Source organism: Sebastes fasciatus, chromosome 2 (genome assembly GCF_043250625.1).
Source record: "Sebastes fasciatus isolate fSebFas1 chromosome 2, fSebFas1.pri, whole genome shotgun sequence".
Lineage (NCBI taxonomy): Eukaryota > Metazoa > Chordata > Actinopteri > Perciformes > Sebastidae > Sebastes > Sebastes fasciatus.
The window spans coordinates 4,445,030-4,458,671 of NC_133796.1; the positions used below are offsets into that span (position 1 = coordinate 4,445,030).

At 37.6% G+C, this 13,642-nt stretch overlaps 2 protein-coding genes across 2 annotated transcripts; one reads left to right on the forward strand and one right to left on the reverse strand.

The window, feature by feature from the left end:
* Nucleotides 1–296: 296 nt before the first annotated feature.
* Nucleotides 297–3,183, reverse strand: hddc3 (HD domain containing 3). The gene is made up of 4 exons (XM_074659221.1): nucleotides 3,021–3,183; nucleotides 1,549–1,604; nucleotides 1,231–1,471; nucleotides 297–497 (listed from the first exon to the last, which is right to left on the reverse strand). Exons 1-4 carry the CDS (start codon nucleotides 3,130–3,132, stop codon nucleotides 367–369), a joined length of 540 nt encoding a protein of 179 aa, XP_074515322.1. The 5' UTR covers nucleotides 3,133–3,183; the 3' UTR covers nucleotides 297–366.
* On the forward strand, nucleotides 3,122–13,221 carry vps33b (VPS33B late endosome and lysosome associated). Its single transcript, XM_074659152.1, has 24 exons — nucleotides 3,122–3,260; nucleotides 3,544–3,647; nucleotides 4,707–4,787; nucleotides 4,884–4,945; nucleotides 5,087–5,136; nucleotides 6,038–6,105; nucleotides 6,207–6,252; nucleotides 6,760–6,854; nucleotides 7,607–7,711; nucleotides 7,829–7,919; nucleotides 8,012–8,089; nucleotides 8,174–8,247; nucleotides 8,352–8,438; nucleotides 8,514–8,604; nucleotides 8,689–8,763; nucleotides 9,788–9,852; nucleotides 9,941–9,995; nucleotides 10,097–10,143; nucleotides 10,521–10,653; nucleotides 10,999–11,072; nucleotides 11,172–11,273; nucleotides 11,397–11,472; nucleotides 12,549–12,668; nucleotides 12,974–13,221. The coding sequence occupies exons 2-24, from the start codon at nucleotides 3,552–3,554 to the stop codon at nucleotides 13,051–13,053; spliced, it is 1,851 nt and encodes a 616-aa protein (XP_074515253.1). The 5' UTR covers nucleotides 3,122–3,260; nucleotides 3,544–3,551; the 3' UTR covers nucleotides 13,054–13,221.
* Nucleotides 13,222–13,642: the final 421 nt, after the last annotated feature.

Here is a 13,642-nt window from a genome sequence, read left to right on the forward strand (position 1 = left end):
ATTCTTGCTGTACGCCACACGCCTTTCACACCTGCAAACTGTGATTACGAGTATTTTCTTTCTACTTCCTCAATGTCAGAAAAAGAATCAGTATTTACAGTGAAAGAGTGGCTGATCCTGTGTGTATTTCTGTAGCAAACCACGCAGTATCACATCCTTTAGCTGATAACTACTAATACTAATACTCAAACATTTCTGGAATAAGATATTGATATCTCTAAACCAAACTTTCAACCTACCCTAAATTTAATTATACAACCAAAATATGAAAAAACAAATTAAAGACCACACAAATGTACACGAAATATGATTTATTTCTATAATTTACAAATGAAAATGTATTTTATTTGTAAGTGGACCGTGTTGTCAGAGCTGGACTCCTCTCTGTCTGAAGAGCTCCTCCAGCTTCTCCTCCAGAGCGCCGTTGGTTCCTCTCAGGCCTTTCACCACCTCACAGGACCACACGAAGTACTCCTGCACCCGCTCGGCCGTCCAACCTGACAAACACACACGTCACAATGTGTTGTTTTATCCAAACTCAAAGATATTCAGCTTAATATGATATAAAACAGAAAAAGCAGCAAATCTCCATATTTGAGAGGCTGAAAACAACATTTTCTGCCATTTTTGCCTGAAAAATTACTTTAAAAAATATTGTTCTGTCAAACGACTAATCCAGGGGTCAGCAACATGCGTCTCTTCAGCTCCTCTCCAGTGGCTCCTTGTGGATTTTTAAAAATGGAAATGAATAACTGTTTATTTGTTTACATTTTCATTTTTATTTATTCTCGAGATTTCGAGAATAAAGTCATAATATTATAAAGTAGAAATTTTGAGTGTTTTCATTTTGTCTCCTAAAGTTATGACTTTTTTCTCGTAATATTACGACTTTTTTTCTCGTAAAGTTATGACTTTATTCTGGAAATCTCAGATGTTTTTCCCCTCAATGTGGCTCTAATACTCCGTAGTACATTTGCACTTTGACCCTCACTGCATTAGACTTATATACTATATACTTAGACTATAAACTGTGTTACCTTCATCACAATGATCAAATGTTTTGCAGCTCTAGACAGATTTTTTCTTCTTTTTTTTTTGCCGAACATGTCTCTTTTGATGGTAAAGGTTGCCGACCCCTGGACTAATTGATCAGTCGACTACTGGTTGCAGCTTTAGACTCAGCTCCAGTAGTATAAGAGCAGTGACAGTGAGAGAGAGAGAGGTGCTGACCGGATGGTGTGCAGCGGTTCAGGTCCCTCAGGTTGTAGAGTTTATCAGCCAGTTTGACCAGTTTGGCTTGGCGGCTGCAGTGCGGCGCGTGTTCCACCTGCTGCCGCTTCCTCTCCAGTTTGGGCAGCCTTTTGTCATCCGTCACCTCCTGAACGATACGAGCCACGATCGGTCCAAACGTTATCTCGAGCTCTGCGGGAGACGTGTCCGTGTCCTCCACCGTGTCGTGAAGCAGAGCGGCCTGCAGGGAAGGACGACGACACACCAGCTCAGTGATACAACAAACACTGACAGTAACTGATGACGAATGTAACGCACCTGCAAAACCTCGATGTCTGCGACGCCTCCTTCATGGCTCAGGATCCTCGCTACTCCTGAAAAGTACAAACACACACAGCTGAGTGTCAGAGAGGAAAGTCAACAAGATGTCTTAATGTAAATATCAGGATTAACTGAGTCATTAATACAACCAGGAAAGTCTCAGTCACATTGTACTCTGACATACTGAACTCAGCTGTTTATTAACTGATAAAACCGTCATTGCTAGAGCTGCAATGATTAATCGATTAGTTCCGCTGGCCTGCAATGAATCCTGGTTGAGGAATGGAACGCCATACGAGCAGCACAACAACACAGTAAATGGGTTCCTACCGATGGATGTATTAAAAGGTTCCTACCGATGGATGTGGTAAAAGGTTCCTACCGACAGGTGTATTAAAAGGTTCCTATCAACGAATGTATTAAAAAGGTTCCTTTCGACGGATGTATTAAAAGGTTCCTATTAAAAGGTTCCTACCGATGGATGTATTAAAAGGTTCCTATTAAAAGGTTCCTACCGATGGATGTATTAAAAGGTTCTTACCGATGGATGTATTAAAAGGTTCCTGTATTAAAAGGTTCCTACCGGTGGATGTATTAAAAGGTTCCTATTAAAAGGCTCCTACCGATGGGTTCCTACTGATGAATGTATTAAAAGGGTCCTACCGATGGATGTATTAAAAGGTTCCTACTGATGGAGGATGGATGTATTAAAAGGTTCCTACCGATGGAGGATGGATGTATTAAAAGGTTCCTACCGATGGATGTATTAAAAGGTTCCTACCGATGGATGTATTAAAAGGTTCTGGATGTATTAAAAGGTTCCTACCGATGAGTGTATTAAAAGGTTCTGGATGTATTAGAAGGTTCCTACCGATGGATGTATTAAAAGGTTCCTACCGACGGATGTATTAAAAGGTTCCTACTATTAAAAGGTTCCTACCGATGGATGTATTAAAAGGTTCCTACCGATGGATGTGGTAAAAGGTTCCTACCGATGGGTGTATTAAAAGGTTCCTTTCGACGGATGTATTAAAAGGTTCCTACCGATGGATGTATTAAAAGGTTCTTACCGATGGATGTATTAAAAGGTTCCTGTATTAAAAGGTTCCTACCGGTGGATGTATTAAAAGGTTCCTATTAAAAGGCTCCTACCGATGGGTTCCTACTGATGAATGTATTAAAAGGGTCCTACCGATGGATGTATTAAAAGGTTCCTACTGATGGAGGATGGATGTATTAAAAGGTTCCTACCGATGGAGGATGGATGTATTAAAAGGTTCCTACCGATGGATGTATTAAAAGGTTCCTACCGATGGATGTATTAAAAGGTTCTGGATGTATTAAAAGGTCCCTACCGATGAGTGTATTAAAAGGTTCTGGATGTATTAGAAGGTTCCTACCGATGGATGTATTAAAAGGTTCCTACCGACGGATGTATTAAAAGGTTCCTACTATTAAAAGGTTCCTACCGATGGGGTGGTTGATGTACGGTGTTCCTTCTGGATCCTTCCGTCGCTGGTTCCGGTGTTTCTCTGCAGCGAAGTTAACCGTCTCCAGCAGCAGAACCGCGTCTGAGTTCATGGTGGCAGAATGAAACAGGAACTCAGCGGTCAGCTGACTTCACTCCGTGTAGCAGTCCGGTCTTTACTGTGTCCGGGGGGAAACAGATGATGATGATGATTCCGCTCACATAGCTACGGAAGCAGCAGGTAGCTTCTAATATCAGCCCCTTTAATGATGTTTTAACACATATTCACTGCTTGATTTATGATGTTATTGAACATTATTTGTTATATTATTTCTGTATAGCTGTCAGCATTGTGAGGTGAAGTCATGTGACGTGACAGATGTGTTTTTAGCCTGCATGCTAACTAAGCTCAACCAGGTTTCTCTCTGTTCTGTGTTTCTGCTGCTTCTAGCTTCTCTGTTATTACATGTTGTGTTTCTGGAGTATATGTATTATATGAATATGTGTTTCTGTGTGTACTGTAGTGATTATTATGGCTCACAGTGCCAGGAGAGATTGCCCAGAGCTGCCTGACTTCTCTCTGCTGAAGAGGCTGGCCAGAGATCAGCTCATCTACCTGCTGGAACAGGTAATAACAACAATATGTCTCACTATATTATAGTATTAGTTTGTCTCTGCTGGCTCCAACTGCAGACACACCATTAATAATAACTGGTATGTTAAAATGCACATGCTATTTTTTTATTCTAAGACATTAATAGAATGCACAAATGTCAAAACAGGAAAAATAAGGGACACTTTTACACAGAATTATATTGTTGAAACAATTGTGCAAGTATGAAGCAGATGCTGCAAAGCAGATGTTGCACTGCTGACCACACCCCATCTGTCATCACCGGTTGGTCAGAAGTGAAACATTTTGCTTTGACTTTTTAAAAAATTTAAAGGTCCCATATCGTGCTCATATTTAGGTTCATATGTATATCTTGTGTTTCTACTAGAACATGTTTACATGCTGTAATGTTAAAAAAAACAACTGTAATTTCCTCGTACTGTCTGAATATACCTGTATTTACCCTCTGTCTGAAACGCTCCGTTTTAGTGCATTTCAAAGGAAATTGCATTGCTAGGCAACAGTTTGGGTCCATGTTTACTTCCTGTCAGCTGATGTTATTTACATACACTGCAACAGGAAATACACTGGGACACATTTAAAATGTTAATGTTTAAATCCGTGTAATGATCTATATATATTGTATATTTGTGACATCACAAATGAACAGAAATCCTAACGGCTGGTTTCAAACGCACAATTTCTGAATACGGGCTGTGTGTATTTCTCCGTATATTGAGTGTTTTGATAGTTTAACAGTATTTATAAAGCACTTAAACCTGCTTTATAACATAACAGACATGAAAATCTCACTTTTTACAATACAAGACCTTTAAAGTATAAATCTAGTGTAATTCTATATTTTCTTATTGTCAACTAGGAAGTTTTGTCTGTGAATCCAAATTCTGATATTAAAAACACATTAATGAGCCTCACTGTGTCATTGGGTCACATGTTCCTTCATCACCATGAACACACACACACTGTAGTTTATTCTGACTCAAGCCTACATTCACCGTCCTGCTGTATGAGGGGTGGAAGCAACACAAATGAATTCCTCTCTTTGTCACACAGCTGCCGGGGAAGAAAGACCTCTTCATCGAGGCTGACTTGATGAGCCCGCTGGACCGTATTGCTAATGTGTCAACACTAAAGGTGAAACTCATCAGCTGATTAAGAAACTGTTGAGAGAAAAAACAAATAGAGTTTAAATATCTTTTTCAAACATTTTGTCCCTTTATTTTTTTACAGCAACATGAAGTCGACAAACTCTACAAAGTGGAATACAAACCTATTGTCAGCACGTCAGATCAGTGAGCGCTGCACCCTTCATACTAACCTGACATCATTTAACACACACACACACACACACACACACACACACACACACACACACACACACACACACACACACCTGATGTGACTGCCTGTAATGTGTCATTAATCTTTTACAGACTTTGTTTTCTGATCCGACCAAGAATACAAACTGTTAAATGGATATGTGGTGAGTAGAGCTGCATGTTTTCTGTCTTTAATGAAGGCTCAGTGATTGTTTAACAGGATCAATAATTATCTTTTTATCATTTTTTTTATGAAATTGAATGAAATTGAAACATTAATTATTATAATTAATAATAACAATAATATACTTTATTTATACAGCACTTTTCAAAACAATGTTACAAAGTTTTATATGGTTGAAACAGGTACAAACAACTATTCAGGACTGCAGTTAAATATAATCAGAAAATTTAAAACAAAATTTTTTTTTTTTTAAATCAGACAATTACAACAAAACAAATTACAATGGAAATAAAATACCCACAATTATATAGAAAAATACAAAGCAACGACATTAAAAAGACGAGACATGTTAGAAATAATATGATGTGCTCACATTAGTAAAAGCTTTAAACAGTATATAGATCGATAATGAAGGGAATCAAACACAGATTTAAATCTCACAAACATCTGAAAAAAATGACTGATTACTTTTTGATTGAAAATGCAGTTTCATGTATCGCAGTTAGAAAATTTGCAAACTATTTAGGAACTTAAGAAACCAGTTTTGTTTTTTAACTTAAGTATTAATTGTTAGTTTCTTTACTTGTTTTTTTTTATTAGTTTAGATTTGCAAGTTTTAGCTGAAGTGAAAACATGAAAAAAAAAAAAAACTGGAGATCCAGGTGGCGATATGTTAACAAATATCATTACTGTATTTACATGTACATATTTTGTTAGAAAATAAAATTGTTATTATCTTTTTTTAGTGAAAGTGCTGTTTGGATTTATCAGTGTTCAACAGTTCTTTACATCCATGTAAGGTCGGGTACTTTTTTTGGTACCGACTGAACTGTTTCTGCAGTTCCTTAAATAATGTCATGCTATAATCCTTCTTGTTCCAGATGTGGCCAACGCAGACAAGGCAGCAGGAAGATTTAGAAGATACAAGATCATCTTTACCCCTCAGAAGGTATTTCCTGCTCTGCTGTTGTGCACACTCTCTGCTTTGATTCATTTTGGATTAATTAATGAATGAATGAATTAACCTGCTGACCCTTCTGTGTGGTCCAGTTCTATGCGTGTGAGGCGGTGCTGGAGGAGCAGGGGATCATTGGTGGTGAGCTCCTTCTTTCTTCACTTTTTCTTTTAGTAGCAGTTAATCAGCGTTGGTGAGAGGAAGTGATAAACTTGTTTTTGAAAAACAAAAAAAGGCTGTCGCGAGGAAGTGGCTAAAACCAGAGCCACCCACCACTGATAAATACAGAATATATGACCTATATATTATGTAAATGGACTCAGAACATTAAACATACTGTATAAGGTCAGACTTCAGCTGACTTGATAGAATAAATGAGTGAGAATATAATGTGATTTTATATAATTTTATTGCATCTAACAGTTCACTCTTTATTCTTTTTTTGAACGCTTCCCATGTTCAGTTGTAAATAATTAAAGATAATTTTATAAAAGAAACACCTGGTAGAGCAGTAAAATGGTTATCAAACATACCCAAGCCTCTGTGAATCTATTCTATCAGTAATACTGAAATTATGTAAAATGATGAATGCTTTTCTAAAATAAAAAAGTAATAATAATAAAACAACTTGTTTTTATTGTCCCACAGACGTGACGACTGACGAGTGGTCTTTCTACCTCCTTCCTCTTGACGATGACATCATCAGTCTGGAGTTGCCGGAGTTTTTTCGAGACAACTTCCTGGTAAATAATAATAATAATAATAAGTCCATTCATTATTTAGTCAGTTAACAGATCATTTTAATAACTGATCAATCGTTTAAGTAATTTTTTTTATGAGCAATTCATTATTTCCAGCTTTTATAATGTGAATATTTTCTGTGTTTCATCGTCCTCTATTCTAGTAAACTGAATATCTTTGAGTTTTGGACTGTTAGTCGGACAAAAGATGCTATTTAAATATGTCAACTTGGGCTTTGGGGAATTGTGATCAGGATTTTTTTAAACTATTTTCTAACACTTTAATCTAAAGAGCAGAACTTTTGCGCCTGCAGGTCAATAGGTGGAGAAGACCTCAAGTCAACAATATAGAACAAGAAGTCTCCTGCACACATAATAACACCGTCTCAGTGCACAGACCTTGCAAGTGAGGAAGAGGACAGTGTGCAGGAGTCTTTTTGTTCTACATTGACATTTTAATCTAGAAAATAATGACCCACCCATTACAGAAAGTACCAAATGTTTAAAATCTGATGAATAAATCAGTAAAGAAAAGATAAAGAAAACAATAATGGACATTTACAGGTGGTCAGATGTTAGCAGATACATACTAGTGGACTGCTATGGATAAAAACTACTGTATGTACAGTTTGCCTTATGATGAACTAATGATTATTTTCTCTAAGGAATCAGTATATAAATATCAGGGGAAAAAAAGGTGACAAACTGCCATTGATTAAAAGTAATAATTAATGGTGATGTATTTGATCATACAGGCGGGGGACCAGCGCTGGGTTAGGACCGCCGGCAGCGCTCTGCACCTCCTCCACTCCCTCTACGGCCCCTTCTCAAAGGTCTACGGGATCGGACGATGCTCCAAGGTGCAGTATGAAGATGTCACGTCGTCTAGTTTTAACGTTCAGATCCACCGTGATGTGTTTTACCTGAGATAATGTCTCCGCTGTGATCATTAACTCTGTCTGTCTGTCTGGTACCAGATGGCGTACGAATCGTGGAGGGAGCAGGTGGAGGAGGGAGAACAAAGAGCTCGTCAGGCTGAAATAGGAAAAGTCTTTCTCATTGACCGAGGTGAGAGGACGTTTGTCCTTAATCTCTCAGTGGATGACATGCTGAGCTGTTTTTTCTTTCTGTCCTCTCTAACGTTGTCCTTGTCTTTGCAGATGTGGACTTCGTCACTCCTCTGTGCTCACAGGTCGTCTACGAGGGACTCGTTGATGATATATTTAGAATCAAATGTGGTGAGTATAGACGCAGCCTGTGGAGAGTCTGTCTGGTTGCAGAATTGTTTGTGTCGATGTCTCATCACAGCATCTGTTCTGCAGGATGTGTGGAGTTTGGACCTGATGTTACCTCCTCTGACAAAAGTCTAAAAGTCATGCTGAACTCTCAGGATAAGGTACGCTGCTGCTGCTGCTGCTGCTGCTGCTGCTGATATTACAGATATTTCATCATCATCGTCATCTTTAAGTTAAATGTTAAATGTTTGAACTCGTCTCGTAGGTCTTCAATGAAATCAGGAACGAGCATTTCTCCAACGTCTTTGGCTTCCTCAGTCAGAAAGCCAGGAATCTCCAGACGGCGTATGATGTGAGTGAATGTTTATCATCGGTTACTTTAGCTGAGCCTGTGACTGACGGAGCTAACACTTTATTAACTCTGCAGAAGCGTCGGGGGATGGACATCAAGCAGATGAAGACCTTTGTGTCAGAGGAGCTAAAAGGGTTAAAACAGGAACATCGGCTACTGAGCCTACGTGAGTGTTACAACAGTTTACTGTAATGATTGTCATGTACAGTATATATAAGTAATATTTGCTGAAGAGCTCGTTCTCTTTCAGACATCGGGGCCAGTGAATCGATAATGAAGAAGAAAACGAAGCAGGATTTTCAGGAGATGTTGAAGACCGAACACTGTAAGAAATATCTACTATTCATTAATATCCCTCGTGCTGAGGTCAAAAACCTGCCATAAAATTATACATCAATATTATTTTCCACTTTCACTGAGTTAAGTCTTTGAACCAGCTTCAGTCCTGATCATAAATACCAAATATTCATTCATTTTCAGAACTTTAACCCTTTAAATGCCAGTTTGTTTACATAATACCACTGTTGTTTTTCATGAAAAAAACCCAAATCAATTATATTCTGTTTACTAAATGCTAGGGGGAATTATTCTTTTTTTTCCACAGTCTGGGATATGTCAATGATCAGCAACAACATTGATTTTGATGCATTGCTATGGAGGACAGAACCAGCCAAGATAAAAAGAATATATAAATAACTTCATAAATAAATACATTTTCCATTAAATGTACCAAAATAATATTAAAAATAAATGTAGGGATTAATTAATTGATAAAATGTGACATAAATTGATATTTCTGTTTTAATTTGCTTCTTTATTTATTTATCTTTGTATTAATTCCCCTATGTATCTACTCTTCTATTTAATTTTCCCATTTATTTATTTATCTATTTTTTATCAACTTTAAAACGTATATATTTATTTTCATTTTTAAAATTAATTTATGAATGATTAAATTATTAAATAAATATGCAAACAGAACTATAATTTTATGACACATTTCATCTATGAATTAATTAGGAATTAATTAATTAATTAATTGTTGATTTTTTAAAATATTATTTTCGGTACATTTAATGGCATCTTTATTTATTTACTTACTAAAGGAGCTGAGGTTCAACAACTCAAAACTCCCACCCTTGTCACAATTTATGCCATATGCAATTATGCATTAACACAGCCAAATGATCGAAACATTTTAAAATTAAAAAGCCAAAAATGTCCGTAGTGATGCATAAGGGTTAAATGTGTTCCTCACTTCTGCTTTACAGGACCTGATTTGTTCAGTCATGTTGTTCTCGGTGTTGTTATTGATACGAGTCTTGATGAAGTCTTGTTTTCTGTTCCAGCTTTACTTGAAGGATTTGAAATCCGTGAAAGTATTACTTTCATAGAGGAGCACATCAGCAGACAGGTACGTTTGCTTAAACACAGTCTGATACAGGAACAGGTAAAATAAATAAATAATGATCATACGCTGGAAACGTATTTATTTTTTCAAGGTCTCCATGATAGAAAGTCTGCGGCTGCTTTGTCTTCTGTCTATCACGGAAAACGGTGAGTCGTCTTTATATAAATGTAATTAATACAGTATATAAAACCTCAGATTATTCTCATGTTGTATTAACGACTGTCTGATGGTGTTTTATATATCACAGGACTTCTGCCAAAAGACTTCCGCTCATTAAAAGCTCAGTATCTACAGGTGAGATTTTAACAGCTTTAAACTGCTGTCTGTCATTCACAAACAAATGTTTCATGTTTATGAAAACCACAAATAGACTGGCATTAGACACAGTAAAAAGAATCCTTAAAAAACACATCCTTATATTTCTCTTGGTAGAAGTAGTTAAATTATGAAACATTACAAAACTTTCAGCTTCTCTTGTTTTAAGAAATCACTAAACACCCACGTTTGTACCGGTGACGGAGCCTATGGGTGACCAGGGAAGACCATCCCACCTGAGAGGATAACTCACCGGTTATCCTTTAAACCACCTGTCCTCACTCTAATGTGGACCCCCGTTAAAGAGCCACTATAAGGTCTTAATGTGAAACATCTTCTCTGCTTCACCTCCTCAGAGTTATGGAGTGGATCACCTGCTCACGTTTGCCAACCTGAAGCAGTTGGGGCTGCTGGTGGAGCAGCAGCCGGGGGAAACGCTGAACGTGATGGAGAGCAAAGTGGGAAAACTGGTCAACGACAAAACTGGAGGTGAGACGGCTGTGGCTGAGGGGATAGAGCGGGTCATTCATTAATCACAAGGTTGGCGGTTTGATCTCCAGCTCCTCCTGTCTGCATGTCAAACTGTCTTTGAGAGAGACACTAAGTTGCTCTCTGGGCGCTTCACAAATTTCATGAAAATGAAGTTTAAAAAGCTTTTTAAAGGTGAAACCGGCTTCGATTTATATTTTAATTCCTTCTCATCACAATCCATGTTTCTCTCTGTGCGCATGAACCAGACGAGTTATTTTATTAATGTTAAAAGACAGATTTTAAAATCATAAGAAACTCTCCTTACCCTTCTTATTTCTTTTTTTATTCTTTGTTTTTCTCCAGGAAAACTCACCGACGCCTTCTCTTCTCTCGCAAAGAAGAGCCACTTCAGAGCCCTGAGCAGGAAGCTCAACCTGGTAACTCATCATCATCTTTACTACTTTGCTCATCTTGTCACAGAGAAATACCATTCAGACCATTGTTATTAAGCTTATTATCATATTTTTTGTGTGAAGGTGCCAAAGTCAGATGAAGAATACGACCTGCGTGTCCCTCGAGACATGGCCTACATCTTCAGCGGTGCCTACGTCCCTCTGAGCTGCAAGCTCATCGAGCAGGTGAGTAATAAGAAAAATAACAGGATTCATTTAATATGTTGTCTTGTTGTCTGTGAAGGAAATCAATGAGAGACTATTAGTGAAACTCTTCTGTAATGTTATTCCCGGTGTGCTCATGTGCAGGTGTTGGAGCGAGACGGTTGGACGGGGCTTGAAGACGTCACCAAGCTGCTAAACGGACATGAATTCGCTGTTACAGGTTAGAGATCATAAAGAGTTTTTAATATAATGTTAACAATTTGAGGCTGTTTACATGCACTTAGATACCAGATTACTGTCAGCTTTCTACAATAATCTGATTTCTTAATGTTAAAGACAAACCTATTTTTGTAATCGGGTTAGGGCAGCGGTCAGCAACCTGCGGCTCCGGAGCCACATGCGTCTCTTCAGCTCCTCTCCAGTGGCTCCCGGTGGATTTATAAACATGGAAATGAATAACAGTTTTTTGTTTACATTTTCATTTTTATTAATCATTGTTGTAGGTCTATGGTACGACGGTACGATGGAGTATTAGGGCTACATTGAGGAAAAATAAATAAATTGGAGATTTCGAGAATAAAGTCATAATATTATAAAGTATTAATTTTATATGTTGTTTTTTTTTCTCGTAATGTTACGACTTTTTTCGTGTAATATTATGACTTTATTCTGGAAATCTCAGATGTTTTTCCCTCAATGTGGCCCTCATACTCCGTAGTACATTGTCTCTTTGGCCCTCACTGCATTAGACTTATATACTATATACTTGGACTATAAACTGTGTTACCTTCATCACAATGATCAAATGTTTTGCGGCTCTAGACAGATTTTTTTTTTTTTGCCTAAAATGTCTCTTTAGATAGTAAAGGTTGCTGAGCCCTGGGTTAGGGGATCAGAGGAAGCTGATTTCTCCTGGAGGAGGAAGGTTTCTTGGCCATGTAGATGTGTAAATGGGTTTCGATTTGGCTTTTTACAAATGACATGACAAAGACTTCAGAGAGGGAAACGCTGATCAAAGCAGAGTGACGGGATTAAAAGCACAGATCATGACACCAGTGATTCATCCTCATGTTCAAAATAATTCAATTAAAAGTCTGACTAATTTCTGAAACCAACACAAAGTCAGTTGGTTTCCACCACTTTTAGTAACAATTCAGACACTTTTGCATTGGGAATCCAAATTTATTGCCTGATTTGTAACATGATTTGTCAGAGTGACCTTGTTTCCTGAGTGCACGTAAAGCCACATCTAAATGGTTTGAATCGATGGATGCTAAATGTTTCATCTCTCATCAGGAAACAATGGAGGTGATTCGAAAGCGAAGAGCGACGCTCAGCGCATCATCCTCGTCATGTTCCTCGGCGGCTGCACCTTCTCTGAGATCTCAGCTCTACGTTTCCTCGGCAGAGAGAGAGGTAAACGTGACAGGACTGCTCGATGTTACTTATTTATCTCCTGCAGGTTTCCCTCCTTTGGTCTTCATTCTTCCTGTTAGTGGTGTTGTTGTTGTTTGGAGTTTAGTTTCACAATTAATCTGACAGTACCCTCATTTTATTCTGAACTGCTCCTTATGATTTATTAGGTTACAATTTAAGAAGATTGAATGAACTCCTTTCCATGAAACTACCTGGATTTTTTTGTATATTATTAATTTGTTGCTCTATGTTAAAAAAAACCTTAAAGTATTATTTTAATAAACATTGCTTCTTTCTTTTCCCAGGTTATAAATTCATTGTGGTAACAACTGCGATTACAAACAGTTCGAGACTCATCGAGTCGTTGCTGGACAACCACGTATGAAGTCTGTCACCTCGTCATGATGATGGACAGAAACTGAGACATTCCTGCAGCTGCCTGTCGTTCATTCCTCCCATAACACCGGTGTTACAGAAACATTAACCTCCTGTCTGTGTCTGACAACTAAAGAACTGTAAACATGTATAAAGTCAATAAATGTTTTTAACACGATTGTTTCACTGTGTTAGTTTGGCAGTGGTGGAATGAAACTAAGTACATTTACTTAACAAGTTTGAAGTACTTGTACTTGAGTATTTAAATGTTGTGATACTCAAAAAACATCACATATCATATATAATTGTAAATCACTGACATGTACTTTTTCTGCAAAATGAGTATTTTACTGTCCATACTATTTACATACTTTTACTTAAGGTTTTCAATGCAGTACTTTTACTTGTAGTGGAGTATTTTCCCACTGTGGTATTAGTACTTCCACTTCAGCACAGTATCTGAATACTTCTTCAGTCTAAAATTAACAACAGCACCATTGTAACATGAAGTGTCAAACTGCTGCTAAACATCAAGTACTGCACTTAAAGTACAATTTTGAGGTACTTGTACTTTACTCAAGTATTTAAATTGTATGATA

Excerpts from the sequence above, each read along its gene's own strand:
- hddc3 (XM_074659221.1), bottom strand. The coding sequence starts at position 3,132 with ATGAACTCAGACGCGGTTCTGCTGCTGGAGACGGTTAACTTCGCTGCA. Across the intron at positions 1,472-1,548 it reads CAGACATCGAGGTTTTGCAG|GCCGCTCTGCTTCACGACAC; the intron begins GTGCGTTACATT and ends CCTTCCCTGCAG. Across the intron at positions 498-1,230 it reads GAACCGCTGCACACCATCCG|GTTGGACGGCCGAGCGGGTG; the intron begins GTCAGCACCTCT and ends TGTGTTTGTCAG.
- vps33b (XM_074659152.1), top strand. The coding sequence starts at position 3,552 with ATGGCTCACAGTGCCAGGAGAGATTGCCCAGAGCTGCCTGACTTCTCT. Across the intron at positions 6,253-6,759 it reads GGAGCAGGGGATCATTGGTG|ACGTGACGACTGACGAGTGG; the intron begins GTGAGCTCCTTC and ends ATTGTCCCACAG. Across the intron at positions 7,920-8,011 it reads AGTCTTTCTCATTGACCGAG|ATGTGGACTTCGTCACTCCT; the intron begins GTGAGAGGACGT and ends TTGTCTTTGCAG.